The following is a 24,981-nucleotide window of genomic DNA, read 5'->3' on the forward strand; positions in this document are numbered from 1 at the left end:
GGCTCTTGGTCAACTGCCAGATTCTAGGACGGAGCTCAACAGAGGTTTCCATGCCCTACAACCGAGAAGGCTGAGACCGGGCGCAGAACCCTCCCGGTGAGTGACCCCAAACTCCTTGGGGTGAGGGGCAGCAGAACTCGAGGAGCCTGTGGAGGCCCTCTATCAGATCGGGACCACTCTGTCCCTCAACTCCCGAGTCCCAAATCCAGCTGGCAGGCACCCAGGCACCCGGTGGCCCCGGAAAGCAAGGGGGAATCCCAGCTGGCCAGACGCCAGAGGTGTCTCCTGTCTCTTTCGACCCAAAAGTCTCCTCCCTGGAGAAGTGAGGGCGACCCCCCACACACGCGCAGGCTCCCTCCGCCCTCCAGAGGTGATTCTTTTCCTCATTAGGAAATTCTCGGCTCCCTTTTTCCGACTCCTTTTCCGAGCGTTTACGTTGTACATCTGGAAAGGAGGGGGGAGGAGGGAGGGGGAAGCCGAGGGAGGAGGGCGAAGAGCCCAATCCCGCCCAGTCTGACCCAGTACAAACTACCGGCCTCCAGCTGGGGCTGGGAGAGGGGAGTGGAGAGGTGCAGCCCCCCCACGCCCCTCCGGGGTGGGGGGCTCGGGTTCAGCGTTCCAAGGACCCAGGAATGCCCCCCCGCCCACCCCCCTGGCGGGCGGGGGGAGGGCTCAGCCGGGAGTTTGGCAAACTCCTCCCCGCGTTGAGTCATTCGCCTCTGGGAGGTTTAGGAAGCGGCTCCGGGTCGGTGGCCCCAGGACAGGGGAGAGCGGGCGCTATGGGGAGCCGGACGCCAGGGTCCCCTCTCCACGCCGTGCAGCCACGCTGGGGCCCCCGGCACCGATCCGCGCCGCTGCCGCTGCTGCTGCCCCTGCTGCTGCTGCTGCTGCCGCCGACACCCAGGGTCGGGGGCTTCAACTTAGACTCGGAGGCCCCAGCTGTGCTCTCGGGGCCCCCCGGTTCCTTCTTCGGCTTCTCCGTGGAGTTTTACCGGCCGGGGACAGACGGGTGAGTAAGGAGCGTTGGCGGCGGGATGGAGGGGGTGGGGGGACGCCTGGAAAGTGGGGGCGCGGCTGAAGTCTGGAGGGGACCAAGGCTTGAGTTGGAGAGGCGGAGTTTGGAAGGACTGGGGCTGGAGTTGGGGGCCCACGCTGAAGTTGGGGGCCTGCGCAGGACTAGGGAGGAGACAGGGGCCGGCGTGGAGGGGGCCTGGAGTTAGAGATCAGTGGAGAGACGTGTGTGGGGTGGGGAGAGGACACGGAGCTGGAACCTGGAGAAGTCTGGGCAGGGGACTCGGGGCCGAGGGAGCGGCGGGCGCGTGGACGGGGAGCAGCGGGTCTCCGGTTGAGACCTGTGAGCCACCGGGACCCGGGCGGATGCGGGCGCAAAGGGGGCGCGGAGGCCGGGAAGGGCTTTTCCGAGGACTGGAGGACCTCAGGTCCGCAAGGGCCATTGTGCGGAGAGAAACTGGTCGAAGCAGCAGGAACTGTGTGCAGTGAGAGGGGAGTCGGAGCCTGAGAGGGCCCGGAGGTTACACGGGGGCCAGCCTCATCCTCCCCTCCCCCCTCAACTCGGGCTGGGAAAGACCCGGGAGCGGACGCGGCTCTCTTCCCTTTCTCCTTGGTCTCCTACTCGCCTCCACCCCCATCTCTGTTCGGATGAGGGGACCCTGGCACTTGGGGAGAGTGCCGGAACCCTGGCACTGGGGGCGCCGGGCTGGGGGTGGGCTCCGCCAAGGGCGGTGCTCGGATGTGTCGGGAGGGGTGTGTGTGCGCGCCTGAGGGGGGTGGGCGGTTTCCCTCTTCCTCTGGCTCCGGGAGGAAGAGAAAAGCTGGTTTCCTGTAGCTTGTGGGCTGGAACTGAACTGAGACCGGAATTCTGGGGCTGGGGTCGGAAGCTGGGGAGGCGCGGGCTCGCTGGGCCCAGGAGCGACAGACACAGGGCATCAGAGATGGGGGGAGGCTCAGAGGAGGACCCCCATTCCCAGCTCGGCAGGGCGACCCTCAGACCCGACCCTGCGCGCCTGGAAAATGGGGAGGCATGGGGGAACCGAAGCTGGAGCTGAGGCAACATTGGAACTAGGGCTTTTATTTAAATGTCCGGGGTTGGGAAGAGGGGATGGTAGCTGTGCCTGGGCAGCATCAGGGACTCCCAGATGCTGGACTCCTGATCCTCCACAATGAGCCTCTCTGGGCTCTGAGCTTCCCACGGCCCCCCACCACCACATTCAGGGTTTGATAGGACCTCTGCCGGAGGTGAGCTGTTTTTACACCTGATACAGTTAACTGATCTCTACTCATTTTCTTTAATGTTTGGAGAAAAGGATTAAATTCAGTTGTGGGGGGAGGCGGGGACAGGGGTAAGTTTCTCTATTGTCTAGAGGACGTGGAGATGGAAAAAGGTAGTTAGGCCCTAGCTGTTGGTTCTGGGCTATTCAAGGTCCCCACCCAGCTCCCACCCCACACCCCTGGCCTCTTGCCCAAACCCCATTGCATCACCCCGGCCTGGAACTTCTGCCAGATCTGGCCTCCCCCAAGGCCCCCTTAAACCGCTGCTTACTACATCCCTCATGGAGTCAAGAAGAGGAAGAGAAGGAGAGGTGGGGATCCTCCCCCATATCTGGGTAACCTTCCTCTTACCCTGCCCCACACCTAGCAAGTGTCATCTCCCTTTTCAAAGACTCCTCTCAAACATCTGGGCTTTCACATACTTCCGGTTCCCTAGGTGTCTGCCTGGCCCCTGGCCTGATGCCGCAGTCCCTAAAGCCCTCTTCTACAACAGGACCCAGCATTTTCACCCCTCCCCCCTCCCCCTTCTTGTCATCTTTCCTTCCAAGAGAGCCAGGTGTCTCGCTCGCACTCCTCCCCCTCTCACTTTCTCTTTACAATACCCCCTTAGAGTGGGACTCTGCACATTCCACCTCCCCGTGACCTCCCTTCCACTGCAGCTGGACCTTCAACCCCCTCCTACACCCAGGGACCAACATAGCCCTCGCCTGGGGCCGTCGCTGGAGAGGGAGGGCGTCTGTGTTCTTGGTCCCTCTGCATCACCTCTCACCCTGGACACCAAAACAGCATCAAAGGGCAGGGTGAACACAGGAGAGTCTGCAAGGTAGGCAAGGGCCAAGCCTTAAGCCAGGCAGAACTGGGTGTGCACCTGGCCCCACCACTTGCTCTCTGTGTGACCTGGGGCCTTTCCTTAAGGTCTTAGAGCAGTGGTTCTCAACCTTCCTAACGCCGCGGCCCTTTAATACAGTTCCTCATGTGGTGGTGACCCCCAACCATAAAATTATTTTCGTTGCTACTTCATAACTGTAATTTTGCTACTGTTATGAATCGTAATGTAAATATCTGATATGCAGGATGTATTTAGGCGACCCCTGTGAAAGGGTCGTTCGACCCTCAAAGGGGTCGCGACCCACAGGTTGAGAACCGCTGCCTTAGAGCCTGGTGTTCTTATGAAAGTCAGACACCTAACTTATGAGGCTGTTCTGAGGACTAAATGAGACGATACAGATAAAAGGCACCTGGTCCATGGGGGGTGATCGATACCTGGCAGGCATGATTTGTATGAGGTAACTGTTTTTCTGTCTCTGCTTCTCTCCTAACCTAGATACCGTCTAGTCCTTTTTCCAAGTTTTCCCCCATTTCTTACTTGCTTTTAATATTTGCTTATAGCAGTTTTAGTAATAATAGTCCCTCACATTCCTTAGCACTTTCATATCTGTTTTTTCATTGGATCATTACAAAATCTTTGCATTAGGCAGAGGAGGCATTATTGCTCCATTTTATTTTATATATATACTGAAGCTTCAGGAGGTACAGAAGTTTAGAACTAGAGTTTGTTTCAGGGACCATTCAAGGGCAACCCATGACTTTATGGGTAGAGAATCCAAGGCTTGGGAGGGAAAGTGACTTGGCCTAGGACACAGACTTAAAAGGTGCACTAGCCTTAGCCCAGCTCTTTATTCCTTTCGGATACTTAGTTGGCATAGGTAGAGGCAACTGTCCCTCCCCCCCCAGCCAGGCATTGTCTTTGAGAATACACTGCAGGACCAGAACTAGGTGTCCTCCTCTGGCCTGGCCAGGGCTGCTGTCAGACCTGCAGGGTCTGGGCCCTGGTCCACTTGCTTCTCTCTGCCCCCGACCTTGTCAGGCCAACAGAGTCAAACAGTAACCATCTATTGAACAGGATCCTGGTTAATCAGAAGCCTGGCTGGGGGGATAGTGGAGCGGAGAGGAGATAAATTGGCAACGGGGTAAGCCAGAACACTGGCCTAGGAATCAGGATTCCTGGCTTCTGGTTTTGTGGAGAAGGATTCAGAGTGACCTTAGACATGTTACTTCACTTTTGTGGGGCTTAATAATTTTCCCATCTGTAAAATAAGGACGTGGGACTCAGTCAGCAGGTATTTTTAATTAAAGTTTTTTTCTTTGTTTCCTTTTTAAAAAATTCAAATAATATCTTAATAGGACATTCTATATAAAAAGGGAAAAGAGGTTGCTCTAAAGCAGCGGTTCTCAACCTGTGGGTCGCAAACAATGAAAATACATCCTGCATATCAGATATTTACATTACGATTCATAACAGTAGCAAAGTTACAGTTATGAAGTAGCAACGAAAATAATTTTATGGTTGGGGGTCACCACAACATGAGGAACTGTATTAAAGGGTCGCGGCATTAGGAAGGTTGAGACCACTGTGGAAGATGAGGAGTGTCAAGACCAAACTAGCCCCTGACTCCACGTGGCAGCCCTGAGGCTTCTACAAGAAAGTCTTCACACCAGAGGGTGCCCTCTGCGGTGCCTTCCAGCGGTGGCAGCCATGTCTCCAAGAACCAACGCTAGAGTTTCAGGGTCCTAAGTCTTCAAAATAAATGATGGCAATTATTTCTTCCCTTGAACTCTATATTTTAGAAGGGTTTATCTGCCCAACTGCATTTAGTAAGAAATAATTCTTTTTTCTCATTTTTTATCAGCTAGACGTGAGAACAAGAAGACATCTATAGCTGCCAATCAGAGCTTGTGACCAATATGAGATAGTCAGGCTCTCTACATGAGTTGATATAATTCCAGCAAAAGTAAATATACTTGAGGTTTTAATTAGCCTGGGCTGCCTTATCAAGTAAACGAATGTTTCCATTAGGCTTTCTGAAAAATTGAAAATAACCCAGAGTTTCTGGCCGGTGTGGATCACTGGTTACAGAGCACTGGCCCACACACCGAAGGGTCTAGGGTTCGATTCCCAGTCAAGGGCACACGCCTGGGTTGCAGGTTTGATCCCTGGTCCTGGTTGGGGTGCATGCTAGCAGCAACCAATTGATGTGTCTCTCTCACATCAGTGTTGCTCTGTCTCCCTCTTCTCCTCCCTCGCTTCCACTCTTTCTGAAAAGCAATGGGAAAGATATCCTTTGGTGAGGATTTTATTTTTTTTTTATTTTTAAAATATATTTTATTGCTTTTTTACAGAGAGGAAGGGAGAGGGATAGAGAGTTGGAAACATCGATGAGAGAGAAACATCGATCAGCTGCCTCCTGCACACTCCCCACTGGGGATGTGCCCGCAACCCACGTACATGCCCCTGACCGGAATCGAACCTGGGACCCTTGAGTCCGCAGGCCGACACTCTATCTGACACTCTATCCGCTGAGCCAAACCGGTTAGGGCTTGGTGAGGATTTTAAAAGATAAAGGAAATAGCCCAAGGACTTTCCATTGTTACCTTCTTGAACCCCTAAGGGGCCCCAACTGCTCCAGGATTTAGGAAGCAGGAACTAAAAATGGGAGAATGGATTAGCTATGTGAAGTGCCATCCCTGCCACCAGGTGCCTCCCTCGGCACATAGGCAGGGGCACTAGTTATTAGACTGACTTGGAGGAACTAGATTAGAAGGGCCACTGAACCCTGGGGTACAAGCCATGGGTGGTGGAGGCAGGTCTGGATCGGAGTCTGTGGGCTTACCTGCAAGAACGGGTCTGCTGAACCTTCATACAGCCACGCACATGCCCTTGGCCCATGAGCTTGTGGGCTTTACAATCTTCGTAAGGTCTCTCTCTCACCTTCCAACCCTGTCCGACAAACTCCAGGCTTCTTCCTCGGGCCATCCCAGGAGAACTCAAGCTCAGCTCCTCCTCAAGAGCTGGGGGTGCTGTAAAATTGGGAGTGGACCCTAGGCGGTTTGGCTCAATGGATAGAGCATTAGCCTGTGGACTGAAGGGTCCCAGGTTCGATTCTGGTCAAGGGCACATGCCCGGGTTGCAGGTTCGATCCCCAGTGGGGGGCGTGCAGGAGGCAGCCAATCAATGATTTTCTCTCATCATTGATGTTCCTATCTCTCTCCCTGTTCTTTCCTCTTTGAAATCAATAAAAATATATTTTTTAAAAAAATGGGGAATGAGAACTGGGTCCCTTAGCCATAGCCTTGTGTTCTCCTGGAAATAGACTATCAGAGCTCCCTGAGACTTTGACATAACCTCTGCTCCCAGAGAGAGGGGAAAAGTATGGCCCAAGTCCACACTGAGCCAGTGCCTGCCCCTCATCCAGGGCTGACTCCTGGTCCAGTGCTCTTTTTAAAAAAAATTTTTTTTTTTTATTGATTTCAGAGAGGAAGGCAGAGGGAGAAAGAAAGAGGTAGAAACATCAACGATGAGAGAGACTCATTGATCTCCTGCCTCCTGAATACCTCACCCAGGATGGAGCCTGTAACCCCGGGCATGTGCCCTGAGCAGGAATCAAACTGTGGTCTCCTGGTTCATAGATCAATGCTCAACCGCTAAACCACATCAGCCAAGCTGGTCAAGTGCTCTTTTCACTGCTTCCTGTACCACAACTTTTCTGGGGCTGCCCCAGCTAGGGGAGGGTGGTACCCCTCTCTCCTCACCCAGCCCTAGGACAACGCAGCCTCTCCCCATGACCAGCCTTACCTCCTGGGCCTGGTAACTGACCAGGTCACCGCCCATGGCCCACCCCCCAGCTGTATGTAGTGCCTGAGTGAAAAGGGTGGGGCCCTGCTGGTGGGAGACAAACGGAGAAGTGAGAGGTTGGAAAAAGACAGGAAGCCACAGGCAGTAAACATTTCCTGTCCCCACAGTAACTAAGGCTGGCACCCCACCCCCCATCACTCCAGGAACTCTTGCACTCTCAGCACCCCCCCATCCCCCTGACCCTGGCCTCTCCCTCCATTCTCATCCTCTGGACTGCTCACTCCCCACTGCAGTCCCTTGGAGCTGTTTCCTCTGTGGTTGCCATCCCCTATTTCTCTTGGACCCCACCCCTTTCACTCCTTCCCCACCCGGTCCTCTTGGAAGGCAGACCCAGCATTTGTCACCTCCAACATAATCTCCCACTTGGATGCTCTTTCCTGGTAAGAAAGGCTGAAGAAGGTATCCTAATAACAGGAAGGAGTGGGTACGGGAATGCTGAAGCCGAATGGGGACAGGAATCAACAGATATGGAGAAGCCTAAGATCTGAGATCAAGAGAGAGAAAACTCAAACATTGAAACCAAGAGAGCAAACAGTCATAGGGGCAGAGGATCAGAGGTTGAGAAGCCGGAACAGAGGCAGGTAAGGGAGGAGAGCAGAGGCCAAGGCCTGCAGGGACACTGGCCCAGGGCCAGGGCCAGCCCTGGTTGTCAGAGGCAGTCCTCATGGGAGACCCTGGAGGAGAACGCCAAGACGGCTGACCGCTGTGCAGAAGCCTCAGAGGCAAGGGACCAAGAAATGGAGGAGACAGAGCCAAAGACGGGAAGATTATCCAGGACCTTAACTATGATCACCCCATTGCATGGGCCCCCCGACAAAGGCAACCCTCTCCTCGTGGTTTCAGCGGGGACTGAGGGACGGTGTCTGGAACTAAGACTCCAGTACAGCAGGATCTGAATGCAGACTCCTAGAGATGGTGTGTGGAAAAGGGTTCCGGGGCTGAGATAAAGGCCCAGCCCCAGCGGGGAAGTTCACACCAGAGCCCAAGGAGAAGGCAGGCCCAAGCCCAGGGGAACGGTCTGTTTTCACCACCATCCAGCTCTTCTCTCCACTTCTGCCTGATTTCCAAGACTCACATTTTCCTCCTACACGCCCCAGGGCTGGGCGGCTGGACAGCAGGGCAGCCGGATGCCTGGGTCTTGGCCCAGAGAAAGGCTCTGGCTTGGGACAAGAGCGTACGGGCTAGGTGAGAGGACCCTGGCTTCCAGAGGCTGCACATCCAACCTTGGCAGGTCCATAGAGGGATGGAGACGCTGAGGCCAGAACCTCTGGCCCCCTTTCCCTTCCCAGAACTGACTCTGGCTCCTTCTCTCTCTAATAGCAGGGGAAGAAGGTAGGAGAGGAAAGAGAGTGATGGGAGGAGGGGAGGGGTTGTGTTAGTGACAGCGGCACATGGGGACCGCCTGACTCCAGCCTGTGCCTCTGGCATCTGTGGCATCTTCTGAGATATAAATACAACGCAGGGGGCATCCACCCCACCCCCAGCCAGCCCCTGGCCCAGAGGCCTGGGTCCTTCCTGCCTTGGGAAACTGAAGAAGGGCTAGGAGCCTCCCTGAACTGCTTCTCCATTCCCCTCACAGGGTCAGCGTGCTGGTGGGAGCACCCAAGGCTAACACCAGCCAGCCAGGCGTGCTGCAGGGTGGTGCTGTCTACCTCTGCCCCTGGGGCACCAGCCTGGCACCGTGCACCCCTATTGAGTTTGACAGCAAAGGTAACCAACCTCCTCGGCAGGCCTGGGAAGTTCAAGGAGGGACTGGGGGTGGGGCCCGGGTGGGGCCTGGCGTGAAGGGCAGAGCCTGCCCAGTTCCCTGGCCACGTGCCCGCCCAGCTCTGATGGTGGTGCTCCAGTTCTGTGCAGCGAGCAGCGGCTCCCCGTGGCACTCACACCACGTTCCCAGTCCAGCCCAGCCCGAGGAGGGCGGGCATGATTCAGAAACATGTGGCTCTCATTTCCCCTGAATCACCCACAACTCGGGGAGGCCAGGCCAGTAACACAGACAAAGACAGGGAGAGTCACACAGGCTATTTGATTCATTTAACTAAGCACTGACTAAGTGATAGTGCATGCCAGGCCCTGTGCTCGGGCTGCGGGGGGTCGAAGCATGATTTAGCCACTGCCCTCAAAGAGCTCAGGGCCCAGGGTAGATGCAGGGATAGAGAGGGGGGAGACCGACAGAGACCAGAGATAAACAGTAATAACAGCTCACACTTCAAGAGCACTTGCTCTGCGCCCAGCACTGCTATAAGCACTTTATAAATATTAACTCACTTAATCCTTTCAACAACTGTATGAGATATTATTATCCCCATTTTATAGCTGAGGAAATAGAGGTTAAGTAACTTGCTCAAGGTCACACAACTAGTAAATGGTGGAGTAAGGATATGAACTGCTGAGCTATATCTGGCTTCAGAGATAAAGACGGGTGAGGGGACAAAAAGAGGAGCGCATAAACAGATGGAGACAGTGGGGGGTGGGAGATAAGATCATGAAACAGATGGGGTTTTTTTTTTTATGCCTGAAAGACAGGTAAGAATCAGAGGAATAAAAAAGGATGTCCTGTATGATGTATAGATCCATACCCCATGGACACAGACAGTGGTGTGGGGAAGGCGGTGGCTAGAAGGGGTCCATGGGCAGCAATGCAGAGATGTGAGAAAAAGATCGAGAAAAGAGCAAGGTGCTTAGAGATACGGCCCAGGTACAGACAGAGGGGTGCCATTCTTCCCCCACCACCTCCTGCCCCCACCTCACTGCAAGCATCCTTGGTCGCTGGACCAGAGCGACAGAGCCAGGCAACTCCAGAAACCCCAGGGTGTGCGCAGAGAGCGGGGGTGAGTCAGGCTACACCGAGTAGAGCCTGAAGACCCTTTGTCATTCCCCTCCCAGTAAGTCCTGGCTTCAGGCTTGCAAGTGCTTGGGCGCCCCCAAGCTGAGGGTAGGGGCTGTGCTGGGCTCGGGGGCCCACTACCTGCATGACTCCCTTTCTCCCTTCCCCAAGGCTCTCGGATCCTGGAGTCCTCCCTCTCCAACCCCGAGGGGGAGGAGCCTGTGGAGTACAAGTCCTTTCAGTGGTTCGGAGCAACCGTTCGCGCCCATGGCTCCTCCATCTTGGTGAGGGGCCAGCCGGCTGGGGTGGTGGGGGCCCGGGTAGGGCGTGGTCGGGCACAATGGAACCCAGGCAGGGAGGGAGGAGAGGGCTTCTGTCGGTCTAAACCTAAGGCTCCCTCCTCCGGGGCCTCCCCAGGCCTGCGCTCCGCTGTACAGTTGGCGCACAGAGAAGGAGCCGCTGAGCGATCCCGTGGGCACCTGCTACCTCTCCACAGACAACTTCACCCGGATTCTGGAGTACGCACCTTGCCGCTCAGGTAGGGCAAGAGTGGGCCCGCGCCTTGTCTGCCTTCTCTCTAGGACAGGGGTCCTCAAACTACGGCCCGCGGGCCACATGCGGCCCGCCGAAAACATTTATCCAGCCCGACAGGTGTTTTTGCCACCGCTGTGTGCATAGGAATTTGTTCATAGTTTTTATTTATTTATTTATTTATTTTTTTATTTTTATATATTTTATTGATTTTTTACAGAGAGGAAGGTAGAGAGATAGAGAGTTAGAAACATCGATGAGAGAGAAACATCGATCAGCTGCCTCCTGCACATCTCCTACTGGGGATATGCCTGCAACCCAGGTACATGCCCTTGACCGGAATCGAACCTGGGACCCTTCAGTCCGGAGGCCGATGCTCAATCCACTGAGCCAAACCCATTTCGGCCATAGTGTTTTTTTTAAACTATAGTCCGGCCCTCCAACAGGCTGAGGGACAGTGAACTGGCCCCCTGTTTAAAAAGTTTGAGGACCCCTGCCCTAGAAGGCGCTAAACCCGCCCCTTGTTGGTCTCGTGCTTACTGTCTGGTTCAGGGCGGCCCTTCCCAGGGCCCTCTCCCACCTCCTTCCCCAGTCTCTCTTCTTTCCTGCTCGGCCCATCTGCGTGGGCCTCCTGCCCACCACCTTCTCCCCCACAGATTTCAGCTGGGCAGCAGGCCAGGGTTACTGCCAAGGTGGCTTCAGTGCTGAGTTCACCAAGGTGAGAGGGTGACCTGGGAGGGACGTGGCTGTGAGTGGTGGACACAGGGGGGTCAGGACCTTACGTAGACTCGCCTCCTTCCCCCCACAGACTGGGCGTGTGGTGCTGGGTGGACCAGGGAGCTATTTCTGGCAAGGTAAGTCCTGCTGTGCTGACTCCTAGGGCCCTGGCACAGGCCTCTCATCCCGCTCCCGGCCTGAGGTCGCCATATCCCCTCCTGTTGGCCATCCCAGTTCTCCTCTCCCTTTGTTGAGACTTACGTGTCCTCCTCCACCACCCTGCACAAGCTTGCCCTCCTTGAACCAGACTTCCAAAATCCTACCCAGTCACCCCCACCCCCAGTTCTCTCCTCCCTGCCCCTCCTCCTCCATCCATCTCCTCCTCATCCTCTTCCCAGGCCAGATCCTGTCGGCCACCCAGGAGCAGATTGCAGGGTCCTATTACCCTGAGTACCTCATCAACCTGGTTCAGGGGCAGCTGCAGACGCGCCAGGCCAGTTCCTTCTACGACGACAGCTATCTGGGTGAGTGAGCAGGTGGGAGGGAGGAGGGGGCAACCTCAGGCACCCCTGCCCTGTCCTCACACTCCCCTGCCTCCTCTTTCCCACTCGGGCATCACCAGCCCCGCTGTCAGACTTGTCATGTGCAGGCTGACTGTGAAGGCCTGCAGGGGTGGGGGACGGGGTGGAGATGGGCCTGGGCAGACGGGTCCCCGAAGCAAGAATATTAATACCCACCCACCCTGTCCCCCAGGTTACTCTGTGGCTGTGGGTGAATTCAGTGGTGATGACACAGAAGGTGAGTGTGTCCCCAGACTAAGGCCAAGGGAGGGGGTGGATGGAGACCCAGGAACCCAGACGCTTACCATTCTTGTGACTCCTTGTTTCCCACCCTTAGTCCACAACTTTCTCTTCTCTTTGCAGACTTTGTTGCCGGCGTGCCAAAAGGGAACCTCACCTACGGTTATGTAAGACCCTGCCTGACCCCCTCTTCCTTCCCTCTTCCTTCCCTCCCCCCACCCCCCGCCCCCGGCTGCTGGCTGATGACAAAAAAACATGTGCCCTAGATGGTTTGGCTCAGTGTAAAGAGGCCCCATACTAAAGGGTCCCGGGTTTGATTCTGGCACTGATCCGGGAGCATGCAGGAGGCAAGCAATCAATGTGTCTCCCATCGAAGTTTCTCTCTCTCTGTTTCTCCCCCTCCCTTCCACTCTCTCTAAAAATCAATGGGAAGTATCCTCTGGTGAAGATTTTTAAAAAACAACAAAAAACATGCAGGGCAGTTTGTGAGAATTCTAAAAGTGGATCAGACACGGGCTCTGGGGTCAGACCTGGGTTCAAGTTCTTGGTCTTACTCTAGATGCATCCTTCTGTAATTTTTATTTATTCATATTCTACCTCACTCCGTAAACCCTTGAGCCTGCTTACCCTCTCTGAGCCTCATCCTTCCCTGTAGAATGGGATAATAATAGTTCTGACTTCACAGGGCTCTTGTAAGGATGAGATGAGGTAACGCATGTGAAAGTGCTTAGTGAACTGCTGAGCAGTGTACAACTGGTAGCTGTTATTATTAGACCATGACAAGTGCTTTAAAAAGGTTACAGATAAGAGTGCCATAGGAGTTTGTTCAATTAACACTTATTAAAGCAAGGTAAGAGATAAGAAGATGAATAAGACATCGCCCCTCATCTCATAAGGTGCCTCTGATCAACTATGGAAGATAAGACACATATAATTACAACCTAAGGGACAGCTCCTGTTCAGGAGCCCCTCAGTGTGTCGGGCACGGTCCACTCGTGATTTCTATTCAAGCCGGTGCGGGTAGATGTTACCATAAGTTGTTTAAGGTCACACTGTTAGGAAGTGGCTGGATAGCGATCCAAAAGCAGGTCTGTCTTGTTCCAAGGCCGGCCTTCTCCCTGCACTACGGTCAGTTTCAGGAAGTGGGCACGATGGTTATCAGTTCAGGGAGAGGAATAACCTCCTTTCCGGGCCGGGGTGGATCAGAGACGGGCCTGTGAGGGTCAATGGCGATGAGGCCAGAGCATCCTATGCAGCAGCATGAAGAAAGGCGTGGAGGGAAAGGGAAAAAATCAGGCCTGTTTAGCAGACTCTGGGTTGACTGAGGAGGAGGAGGAGGAGGAAGAGGAGGAGGAGGAGGAAGGGTTGAGCAGAAGCAGGCAGGCTGGGGCCAGTTATCCAGAGCCTCACAGAACCAGCCAAGAAGTCCAGGCTTGGGTAGTGGCTACAGGGACCCATTGTGGGTTGGTTTTTTTGTGTGTGTTTTAACCCTCGCCCAAGGATTTGTGTTTATTGATTTTTGAAGAGAGAGGAAGGGCCCTGACTGGTTTGGCTCAGTGGATAGAGCGTCGGCCTGCGGACTGAAAGGTCCCGGGTTCGATTCCAGTCAAGGGCATGTACCTTGGTTGTGGGCACATCCCCAGAGGGCATGTGCAGGAGGCAGCTGAATTGATGCTTCTCTCTTATCGATGTTTTTAACTCTCTATCCCTTTCCCTCTCCCTTCCTCTCTGTAAAAAATCAATAAAACATATTTTTTTTTAAAAAAGAGAGGAAGGGGTAGAGAGAGAGAGAGAGAGAGAAACATCAATGGGTTGCCTGGACTGGGGATCGAACCCACTACCTTTTGCTCTATGGAACGATGCTCCAACCAACTGAGCCACCGGCCAGAACACTCCTGTGGGTTTTCAAGCCGGGGGGGGGGGTCCCTCCTAGGCCCTGCTGCAGTGGGGAAAGGGTGCTGAGGGGAAGAGAGAGCCTGAGGCAGGGAGGCGGGCAGGAGGCTCTCCAGCAGTCCTGTGAGAGGACTCTCACCAGACAGCGGGGAAGAGAGCAAGGAGTCAAAAGACTTGGTGACTGATAGGGCCAGCCACTCAGAGGGGACGTCGGGAAGATGTGAGTGTTGTGGTTGGGAGGGCTGGAGGATAAAGAATGAGTGCAGCCTCAGAGTGCATTCGGTCATTCAGTTAATAATTATTGAGCGTCTACTACTTTACTAGTAGGCTCTGGGGAAAAAGCAAAGAACAAGACCAAGCTCCTGCCTGCATTGATCTCCCACTCTAGTGGGTAGGCATGGGCAATAGGTAAATATTCGATCTGACAGTCGTTGATAAGTGATATGGAGAAGAAGAATGTTGCTGTGGGACTGAGCTGCTGGCATAGAAATAGGGATGTGAGGGCAGGAGGGAATTAGGGGACAAGTAATCTCTGTCTCCACGGAATGCCTGCCTTTGGGTAGTTAGTACATATCTGCCCTCCGTCCAGGGGCTGGGAGTCCGGGGCCAATGGGCATCTCTCCTCATTCCTAGGTCACCATCCTTAATGGCTCAGACATTCGATCCCTCTACAACTTCTCAGGGGAACAGGTGAGGACACCCCCAACCCCAACCCACTTGGGCCCTCTGCCCACCAAGCCCCAGCTCTGACCCAATAAGCTCAGCCCCCTTCTCCCTGGAGTCTCTGCCCTCCCTCCATAGCCCCTGTTGATTCTGTTGATTGAGCCTCTAGTTCTGACCCAGAGCTGCTCCTCTGTCCTCCCCAGATGGCCTCCTACTATGGCTATGCAGTGGCTGCAACAGACCTCAATGGGGACGGGTGAGTAGTGGGAAGAGGCACACCACGATGGAAGGAAGGAAGGAAGAATGGGGACAGGAAAACTCAAGGAGTGTTTTTTCTCCAGGCTTCTCCCCTGAATTCTCCTCATGGTGCCTACATCCCTTTGCCTAGGGCAGGGGTCCTCAAACTACGGCCTGCAGGCCACATGCAAATACAAATATTGTATTTGTTCCCGTTTTGTTTTTTTACTTCAAAATAAGATATGTGCAGTGTGCATAGGAATTTGTTCATAGTTTTTTTTTAAACTATAGTCCAGCCCTCCAACGGTCTGAGGGACAGTGAACTGGCCCCCTGTTTAAAAAGTTTGAGGACCCCTGGCCTAGGGCAAGGAGAGAGCTGAGCACCAAGACCAGAAGACCTCAGCTCTTCTTGCTCGGGTGGGAGGGAGCCTGGGATCAGGATGCCTGGAAGTTCCTGGCACTGGACTGGGGAGGGGAGGCGGCCAGGCAGGGTGACAGGATGCCTAGATTGTTGCCCTGCCCCCAGGCTGGATGACTTGCTGGTGGGAGCACCCCTGCTCATGGAGCGGACAGCCGATGGGCGGCTCCAGGAGGTAGGCAGGGTCTACATCTACCTGCAGCAGCCAGCCGGCATGGAGCCCACACCCACCCTCACCCTTACTGGCCGTGACGAGTTTGGCCGATTTGGAAGCTCCTTGACCCCCCTGGGGGACCTGGACCAAGATGGCTACAATGGTAAGTACACAGAGCTGAGGAGGAGTCCAGAGTCAGAAGGGATTTAGAAAAAGAGTGGCTACGATACCCAGACCCCCAGTGTCTTCCCAAGATGTGTAGGTCTGGAGGCTTTGAAGGAATGAGAATATGGGGGACGACAGCCGGGAAAATAGGATCCTGGGGCCTGGGTTGTGGTGGTAAAGATTTGAACTCTTGGACCTGGGCCTGCTGACTGGTGTGTGTTGTGTGTCTTGCAGATGTGGCCATTGGGGCTCCCTTTGGTGGGGAGACCCAGCAGGGAGTGGTGTTTGTATTCCCCGGGGGCCCGGCGGGGCTGGGCTCTAAGCCTTCCCAGGTGCTCTTGCCCCTCTGGGCAACCGGCCACACTCCAGACTTCTTTGGCTCTGCCCTTCGAGGAGGCCGAGACCTGGATGGCAACGGGTACCCTGGTGAGTTGTTCCCGAGGCCCTGCTCCACTAGGAATTCCCTGTCACTGGCCCCCTTAACCCCTCTGTGCACTTTCCGGAGGTCCTTGGGTGCAGCTCTGCGACGCTGCCACCAGGTGGCGATGTTCCCTCACTTCGGCCTCCTTGAGCTATGAAACTAGAAGGGTTAGAAAGGAAGGATCCTACTTTGAGGCTTGCTGTAAAGGGTAGTTTCTTGACTTCTTGCAGATCTGATTGTGGGGTCCTTTGGTGTGGACAAGGCTGTGGTATACAGGTATGAACTCCCGGATGGGCAGCCTGGGAGAAGTGGGAACTGGGGAGTTCCTCATTGGGGCTGAGGTTGGGAACGTGGACAAAGGACAGGGGGATCCTGGGGCTTGAGCATCAGCTTCTTGCCCAGGTTCCACAGGGTCTGAGTTCTATTGTCCCCCCATCCACTCTTGGCAGGGGTCGCCCCATCGTGTCTGCCAGTGCCTCCCTCACCATCTTCCCTGCCATGTTCAACCCAGAGGAGCGCAGCTGCAGCTTGGAGGGGAACCCTGTGGCCTGGTGAGCTGGGGCCCAGGAGATTGCAGGGACCAGTCTGGGGGACCTCGGTCTGTGCCTTGGAGAAGGCAGGGAGACCAGGTCTGCAGCAGGGGACAAGGGGGTTGTCCTAGTCTGGGTCTGTCTGGGAGATAGGTAGAGGACATAGGATCCCTGTCCAGTGGGTGCATCAGCTCTCCCCTTCGTCTTCCTCCAGCATCAACCTTAGCTTCTGCCTCAACGCCTCTGGAAAGCATGTTCCTGATTCCATTGGTAAAAGAGACTCCCTGAATCTCTCGGTCCCTGGGAGGGCATGGAGGGACTGGGGATGTGGACACTGCCCCTCTCCCTGAATAGATGAAGCGGGAGAGGCAGGATCTCCTAACACCCCCCCCCCCCCCCCGCTGCAGGCTTCACGGTGGAGCTCCAGTTGGACTGGCAGAAGCAGAAGGGAGGAGTGCGGCGTGCGCTGTTCCTGGCCTCCAGGCAGGCGACCCTCACCCAGACCCTGCTCATCCAGAATGGGGCCCGGGAGGACTGCAGAGAGATGAAGGTCTACCTCAGGGTATGGCCTCCAGGGCAGGGTCTGGATGGGCCTGGGGAGGCTGGCCATAGAGCACTGGGGCCTTTCCTGAAGGGAGGGAGATTGGGAGGTTCCAGGCAAAGGCTCGGGGCTTTGGTGGAGCTGAGAAGGGGGACCCTCAGTCAGAGCTGGGAGCCAGGCTGTCAGGGCCTCTCAAGCAATGAAGACGGTCACGTTTGGACCCCTGAATTCTTGAAGGCCCTGAGTGGACAGAAGGAAACATGAGAAGCACTGTCCCCTGACTTTGTGAACCCTCTCCCCTGCCCCAGAACGAGTCAGAGTTCCGAGACAAACTCTCCCCGATTCACATTGCCCTCAACTTCTCCCTGGACCCGCAAGCCCCCGTGGACAGCCACGGCCTCCGGCCAGTCTTACATTACCAGAGCAAGAGCCGTATCGAGGACAAGGTGAGGACAGGGTGGGGGGAGCCAGGAGGAGAGGGGCCTGGGCACCTTCGGCAGGACCCTGAGTGGGGGAGCCTACTACAGCCCAGGAGAGGCTCTAACCTCCCTCTCTCATGGCCCCCCTGCTTCCCAGGCTCAGATCTTACTGGACTGTGGAGAAGACAACATCTGTGTGCCAGACCTGCAGCTGGAAGTGTTTGGGTAAGTAAGACGAACATCAGGCGGGGGTTTCAGAGGCCACGGTCTGGAAGCAGGACACAGGAAACATGGAAGGACCTGAAAAAGTACAACAGCGACGTGCTAGCTAGCTGTGTGACCTTGGGAAGCCACTCAAATTCTCTGAGTGTTTGCTTCTTCATCCGTGTAGGGGGAATAATAGCCTCTATTTCCCTAGCCTTTTGGAAGAAGTAAATGAAACAATTTACCAAAAGCAGCTAGCCTAGTGCCTGCCATAGAGTTGGAACTGAGTAAATGGTGTCTGTTATTATATCATTATCGCTGTCCTGGTTTGGAGATTAATTCCAGTGTCCCTTACCTTGTGTGCCCCCTCCAGGGAGCAGAACCACGTGTACCTGGGTGACAAGAACGCTCTGAACCTAACCTTCCACGCCCAGAATGTGGGTGAGGGTGGCGCCTATGAGGCTGAGCTTCGGGTCACGGCTCCTCCGGAGGCCGAGTACTCAGGACTCGTCAGACACCCAGGGGTATGAACGGAACTCTTAGGGGGTCTGGGGAGCAGCCCTGCCAGAGGGGCACCGAAACCTTACCTGCACACCCGCGCCCCCTGCAGAACTTCTCCAGCCTGAGCTGTGACTACTTTGCCGTGAACCAGAGCCGCTTACTGGTGTGTGACCTGGGCAACCCCATGAAGGCAGGAGCCAGTGTAAGTCTGGGGCAGGAGAGAGGACCTAAGGGGGCAGCGGCCAGCCCGCTCAGAGCAGTGCTGTGGGACAGGGAAGGAGGGCTGGGGCTGGGATAAGGCAAAGGCCCCATCCAGCAGCCTCCCTGTCCTCCTGCCCGCCCCGCAGCTCTGGAGTGGCCTTCGGTTCACAGTGCCTCACCTCCGGGACACGAAGAAAACGATCCAGTTTGACTTCCAGATCCTCAGGTAGGTGCTGGGTTGGGGCAGGGGCGGGGGCGGGGGCGGGCGCCGCGCAGGCTGCAGCCGTGTTGGGAGCGGGGCCTGTGCCACGGACTCCTCTCTGGCTGGGCTCCAGCACCAACTCAGTCTCCATCCCACAGCAAGAACCTCAACAACTCACAGAGCGAAGTGGTTTCCTTCCGGCTCTCGGTGGAGGCTCAAGCCCAGGTCTCCCTGAACAGGTCAGTGTCCAGGGGGAGGGGCCTCGCTGGGGGTGGGGAGACTTCTAGGAAAGCGCGCATATAGCGTCCCTTCCACTGTCCTCTAAAACCACCCTCCTTCTTAGTGTCTCCAAACCTGAAGCAGTGCTATTCCCAGTGAGCGCCTGGCACCCCCCAGACCAGCCTCAGAAGGAGGGGGACCTGGGCCCTGCTGTCCACCATGTTTATGAGGTGAGGACGGATAGAGGCAGGGAAGACCAGGACCAGGAGGGGTGGGGCCACAGCGAACGATAGGGAAGGAGGAGCTGGGATGAGTGGCAGATGGCTGGGAGCAGAATGAGGGAGGGAGAGGATGCATGGAGGGAGGAGGAGCGCTGTCAGGCCTGGGCAGGGTCAGCTGGGGAGGCAGAGAGAAGGGACAGGCCAGCTGAGTGACTTGGAGGGGATTGTGGAGCTACCTCGAAGGGTATTGGTTGGAGAGGATTTCGTCACTGCCCGCTGATTTCCTCTTTAACTCTTTTTTTTTTTTAAACTTTCTCACTAACTTTTTAAAAATATATATTTCATTGATTTTTTACAGAGAGGAAGGGAGAGGGATAGAGAGGTAGAAACATGGATGAGAGAGAAACATCGATCAGCTGCCTCCTGCACACCCCCTACTGGGGATGTGCCCGCAACCAAGATACATGCCCTTGACCGGAATCAAACCCGGGACCCTTCAGTCCGCAGGCCGACGCTCTATCCACTGAGCCAAACTGGTCAGGGCTCCTCTTTAACTCTTGAGACAGGAGACTCGCAGCAGAGTGTAAGGGCCATGGTGAGCCAGTGTCTCAATGGAGCAAGATTGTTCCCTTCCTTCTCGTGATGACTGTGCTCTCCTCTCCTCTCCTCAGCTCATCAACTGGGGCCCCAGCTCCATTAGCCGGGGCGTGCTGGAGCTCAGCTGTCCTCAGAGCCTGGAAGGGCAGCAGCTCCTCTACATGACCAGGTTTACAGGACTCAGCAACTGTACCTCCAGCCACCCCCCCAACTCAGAGCACCTGGAGGTGAGAGGCCTGGAGTCGGGTGGGGGGCGGGGAACCAAGGCTGAGAGGTTTGGGGAATGTCAGGGGGGGCCTGGAAGAGCGATATGGCTGACAGTGTGCCTGAAGCTAGGACTTAGGCCATGGGAAGGGCGTGAAAAGGCCAGATACCTCGAGGCCCTAGGCAGGAAAAAGACTCTGTTATGCACTGCACTTCCGTCATTCTGCCTAAAATCTCCCCCCTTATTTCAGCCCTGGCACACTCTGGGAGCCCAGCTCCATGCCACCTCCTCTGGGAAGCCTTCCAGTTCTGTTTCTCTGGGCCCCAGGGGAACAGCTTCCCTGTCCTCCTGGATCAGAACCTGAACCAGATCATGGCGAGCCTTATGTTTACTCATTAATAATTTTTAATTAATTGAGTGCCTTCACTGAACCCTATTATAGGCTCAGGAAATATCGCACTGAACAAAATTAACAAGGTCTCCACTCCCATGGAGCTTATATTTTAGTGGAGGGCACTAAACAATAAAAATTAAAGAGAGAGGCTAACAGGTATTGAAAAGTGATAAAAGCGCAGTGCTAACATTCTGAGTGGGAAGGGAACTGGAGGCTGACCCATCAGGGAAAAAACCTGGAGGCCTGAAGGAAAAGGGTGTGAAAGACTTTGGAGAAGAGCATTCCAGGAAGGAACAGCCAATGCAAAGGCCCTAAGGCCGCAACAGGGACCCAGGTATTTATTTACACATCTTTTCCCTGTAAACCAAGGACCCAGCCTTGTTCATTTCCATGTTTCACGCTGGGCTTGGTGTTGTGCCACCGGAGGTGGTCCGCTGAATGGATGAAAGAACAAGTTGAAGCTGCTCTGGGCCCAGGTGCAGGCTGACTTAGCTGCTGTAATGAGGGGACGGGGCAGCTAACAGTCTCTCTCTTTCCTCTTCCAGCTGGATCCCGAGGGTTCCCAGAACCACAGGCTGCAAAGACGGGAAGCTCCAGGCCAGAGCCCAGCCTCTGGGCCTCAGGTCCTGGTAAGTCGCCCTGGGAATAAGGTCTGGGCCCGAGCGCTGAGCGCCTGTTTGAGTTCTCAAAGGGCAGAATTCCAGATTCAGGCTTCCTCGTTCTCCCCAGAAATGCCCAGAGGCCGAGTGTTTCAGGCTGCGCTGTGAGCTTGGGCCACTCCACCGGCAAGAGAGCCGAAGTCTGCAACTGCATTTCCGGGTCCGGGCCAAGACCTTCCTGCAGGTAAGGGAGCTTTACCTCAGCCCTGGGCTGAGGCCCACCTTTGGGCCTGCCTGGTCTGACCCTCCCTTTCCCCACTGTCCTAGCTACATCCTTTGGGAAAGGGGCCTCGGGCATTCCCCTCCCAAACAGAGCTGTGTCCTTGGCGCCACCTAGTGGCCACACTGAGAAGAGTAACAGCTTCCCTTTCCTGGCCCATTCAAAGAAGGTGGTAGGGCTGGAGGGTGGTCCGTGTGCAGAGAACGTGGAAAAAGAGATGGAAGATGAATCTCTAGTGGAGAGACAAGCAGCTGTAAGAGTAGTAAATAAAGAGCAGTCATTTATGAAGTGCACGCTACGGGCCAGGTATTGTCCTAGGTGCTTAACCCACAATAATGATTTTTAAAATTCTTTTTTACATGCAGCCATCTAAATATGTATTATTTAGTTATAACTATTCAATTACACATTTATTATCTCAGGTAAGGGACACAGAGATTCAGGAGAGAATGAGCCCAAAATAGAGAAAGATCAGAACCTGAACCAGACCATGGGGAGCCGTTATGTCCTCTAGATCCCAAGGACAGGGGTGGGGGGACTGCCCTGAACACCTTTCCTCCACCCACAGCGAGAGCACCAGCCATTTAGCCTGCAGTGTGAAGCTGTGTACGAAGCTCTGAAGATGCCCTACCGGATCCTGCCTCGGCAGCTTCCCCGAAAGGAACTTCTGGTGGGTCCGGGGCCAGAGGTCTGGGCCAAGGAAGATGAGGCTCAGAGTGCTGGGCCTGGTGCTAGGACAGGGACATCGATGGGGGTTGGCCTTATGATTGTAACAAATATTTATTGAGCATCTACTATGTCCTGTTCCAGGGATATAATGATAAGCCTGATGGACAGGGCATCTTTACTCCTGAGTCCATGGCCTCGCAGGCAATAAGAACACAGTGTGCGGAGGGCCAGAATACTTACGGGATCACATCACAGGGACACGTGAACACAGTCTTGCAGGGTCAGGAAAGGCTTCCTGAAAGAAGTGACGTTTAAGCTGAGGCCTGAACTACCAGGCTCACCACTCAGGGAAGGAATATTCTCTGGAGAGAGGAAACCAGCAAGTGTGAAGGCCCAAAAGTCAGCGACAATAACACACTTTTTAAGAATTTAAATTTTTAAGTTCAGAATTCTGTTAGCCCAAGATGCGAGGTGAGAGGTGGGTCTCGGTCCAGAGGCAAGTGGGAACCAAGTGTAGGTGGGAAGGACTCACGGCCTCTCAGTGACCTCTCCTGCCTGCTCCCTAGGTGGCCACAGCTGTGCAGTGGACCAAGGCAGAAGGCGGCCACGGCGTCCCACTGTGGATTATTATCCTCGCCATCCTCATTGGCCTCCTGCTCCTCGGTCTGCTCATCTACATCCTCTACAAGGTCCGATACATCCTACCCTCTCATCAGGTTCTGCCCTTGACCCAGCACAATCCCAAGCATCTTCCTCCAAACCAATTCTCTAGCCACATGCCCCCACCTGTGCGCCGGCCACACGCATCCCATCCTGACCCTGCCTATAGGATCTTCCCCTTCATTCTTCAGCCCCTATCTTAGAGTCTCTTGACTCAACCTGATAAGTTTGCCTCTACTTACAAAATCAGTGTTCCTTGCAGGTGGCAAATTTGGCATTTGTGCTGTCACTTCCTCCAAAGACCCATGGCAGGTGCACTAATTGGTCAGACCCTAGCAGTGGCCTCAGAATCCTCCTCCAGAGGCAGCCAATACTAGGCAGTCCAATACTTGGAACTTGAATTCAAACCTGTTTGCTATTGCTGGCTCACCCAGGGGCACTTTTATGGCACTGATGAAAGATCCCTTTATACCAAAGCACCCCCAGCTTTAGCCCTCCTGGCCCATTGGGCCTCTTGGAGAGGTAGACATGACAGCCTGAATTTAGGCCACTTTTGCAAGATAGGGAGATTGGAAGCACTAGAGAGTCCTCTTCCTTCCCCCTTGGCATAAGATCTGGGGAGAAATGGGAGCCACAGTATCTAAACTCTCCCTCCTTTCCCCATCATTAGCTCGGATTCTTCAAACGCTCCCTCCCTTATGGCACCGCCATGGAAAAAGCTCAGCTCAAGCCTCCAGCCACCTCAGATGCCTGACGCCTATTCCCAGACTCCAATCCTGAAGGCTCAGTCCCCTCACCCTCAGTCTACTGACGGGGAGGGGGCTGGGTGCTTCCTGAAGGTGCTGAGGGCCAGGGAGACGCTCCTCTCCCAGCCCAGAGACATACTTGAAGGGCCAGAGCCGGGAGGTGAGGAGCTGCGGATCCCCACCCCCCATGCACTGTGAAGGACCCTCGTTTACACATGCCCTCCCCACGGACGGGGGAACTGAGATCCAGGGACAGAGGCCAGCCTCCCCACAGCCTTTGCATTTGGGAGAGAGTTTCCTGAAAACAACTTGGAACCAGAACTGGGGAAGCCAATCCCAGTTCTCTGGGCCAGACTTGCCACCAGGACTTGCCACCAGCTCCAGCCTGCAGAGATCTGTCCACAGCCTTGCCAGAGTTCCACCGGGGCCCCGGCTAAGAACCTGGAACCTGGGGAGTGAGCCCTGGCAGCTCTGGACAGCCCCCACCTCGGTGGGCAAATAAGGAACACTAACTGTGGATGGTGCCCAGGACCAGCTCAGGACAGATTCCAAACAAGGATCGATGCTGGCCCAGAACCAGCTCCAAGGAGAATCCGAACTCAAATGGGGCCAGATTGAACCTGGGGCCTGGGGTTGATCTGGGACCCAGACTCAGCCATTGATAACCTAGCCAGGCAGATTCAGGACAACGTTTGAACCTGCACCGGACACCTGGGCCTGGAGGCCCAAACCACCTCTGACTCGGGAGAAGTCAGGAATTGCCCAGGACTCTGAAGGGGCCATGATGGCAACAGATCTGGAACCTCAGCCTGGCCAAAGGCAGGCCCTCCCAGTCCCCCAGAGAAAGGGGAGCCCACTCTCTCGGGCCTGCAGGATTTGGGTTCTGCCCGCCAGCTGCACTGACGCTGCCCTTCCTCTCTTTGCCCAACCCTCCCCCCCCTCGGCTCGGGACACCCGGGACTTATTTAAACTCTGTTGCAGTGCAATAAACCCGGCCCGGTGCCCCCGCTGACCAGAGCTGGAATCTCTTTTATATGTTTTCCAAACCCATCCTGGTACCAGACAGCTTGGTGGGTAGGAAAAGCCTGTGTTTCTCACAACTTCTTTCCACCGGGGGCCAGGATTATAAACCCCAGGAATTGGGGAACTTGTTTTGGGGTTCCCTTCTCTTAGGTGAAAGAAATGATGGGAGGAGTGGAAGAAAGACTTGACCCCTGCCCATCTCTCAGCCCCACAGACCTGGTCCCTCACACCTCCCAGAGAGAAGGAGAGAAACCCCTTCTCCTTGAGGGTTAGGGAAGAGGGCAGAGGGGGAGGTCCAGGTTGAAGTTGGGAGAAGATGGTCCAGAAGACTCACTTGGGCATCCCTAAATCAGATAATGAAATGGGTTGAGAGCAAAGGCCACAAAACTAAGAAGAAATCAGCTAGGGTTTTGTTTTGGTTTTTTATTACTTATTGTATGGTGGTGGGTAGAGGGGGGGGGGTGTTAAATATTCTACATTATCCCTTTAATTTCTACAAATAATCCTGTGAAGTAGGTACAATTAACCTCATTTACACAAGAGGAAATTGAGGTCCAGAGAGGTTATGTAACTTGCCCAACTCACACAGGAGTGCCAGAGCAGAGTCGAATTCGGCCTTGTCTGACTGTGAAAGCCCTCCTCCTTCACCAACATGCCATAAGGTTCAGGCCTTTGAAGAGAAATGAAAGTGAGGGAGCCCCTCAAGGTCCTCTGCCTCCTTAAGGCCCGTGCTAACATGCAGCAAGAGAAAGGAGAGGGGTGCTCAAATCTAATAGGATTGTCCGTGTCATGCCAGACCAGAATTCAGCCACCAGAGGGCAGCAAAGCTACAAATTTATGGAAATTTGGGGAAGGGAGGCTATGAGGTCCGTCTCACCCTCTTCCCACACCAAGACTCTTCTTTTTAAGGGAGAGAGACATCGATTTGTTGTTCCATTAATTTATGCATTCGCTGGCTTGTA

At 54.8% G+C, this 24,981-nt stretch overlaps 1 protein-coding gene across 2 annotated transcripts; it reads left to right on the forward strand.

The window, feature by feature from the left end:
* The first annotated feature begins 762 nt into the window (after positions 1–762).
* On the forward strand, positions 763–24,006 carry ITGA5 (integrin subunit alpha 5). 2 transcript variants are annotated; one of them, XM_081084124.1, is made up of 30 exons: positions 763–1,009; positions 8,562–8,692; positions 9,981–10,093; positions 10,227–10,347; positions 10,997–11,058; positions 11,149–11,194; positions 11,456–11,581; positions 11,811–11,855; positions 11,981–12,024; positions 14,384–14,440; positions 14,617–14,669; positions 15,177–15,385; positions 15,622–15,813; positions 16,039–16,084; positions 16,258–16,359; positions 16,553–16,608; positions 16,746–16,900; positions 17,188–17,325; positions 17,456–17,523; positions 17,876–18,026; positions 18,113–18,205; positions 18,351–18,430; positions 18,565–18,645; positions 18,750–18,855; positions 19,518–19,670; positions 20,588–20,671; positions 20,772–20,885; positions 21,490–21,591; positions 22,157–22,279; positions 22,921–24,006. In XM_081084124.1, exons 1-30 carry the CDS (start codon positions 780–782, stop codon positions 23,002–23,004), a joined length of 3,165 nt encoding a protein of 1,054 aa, XP_080940250.1. In that variant the 5' UTR covers positions 763–779; the 3' UTR covers positions 23,005–24,006. The 2 variants fall into 2 exon arrangements, with proteins under 2 accessions (XP_080940250.1, XP_080940251.1); XM_081084125.1 differs by lacking the exon at positions 15,622–15,813 and having other exon boundaries at positions 764–1,009.
* The last annotated feature ends 975 nt before the right edge of the window (positions 24,007–24,981 follow it).

The sequence above is a fragment of the Myotis nattereri genome (genome assembly GCF_964212035.1).
Source record: "Myotis nattereri genome assembly, chromosome: 2".
Taxonomy (NCBI): Eukaryota; Metazoa; Chordata; class Mammalia; order Chiroptera; family Vespertilionidae; genus Myotis; species Myotis nattereri.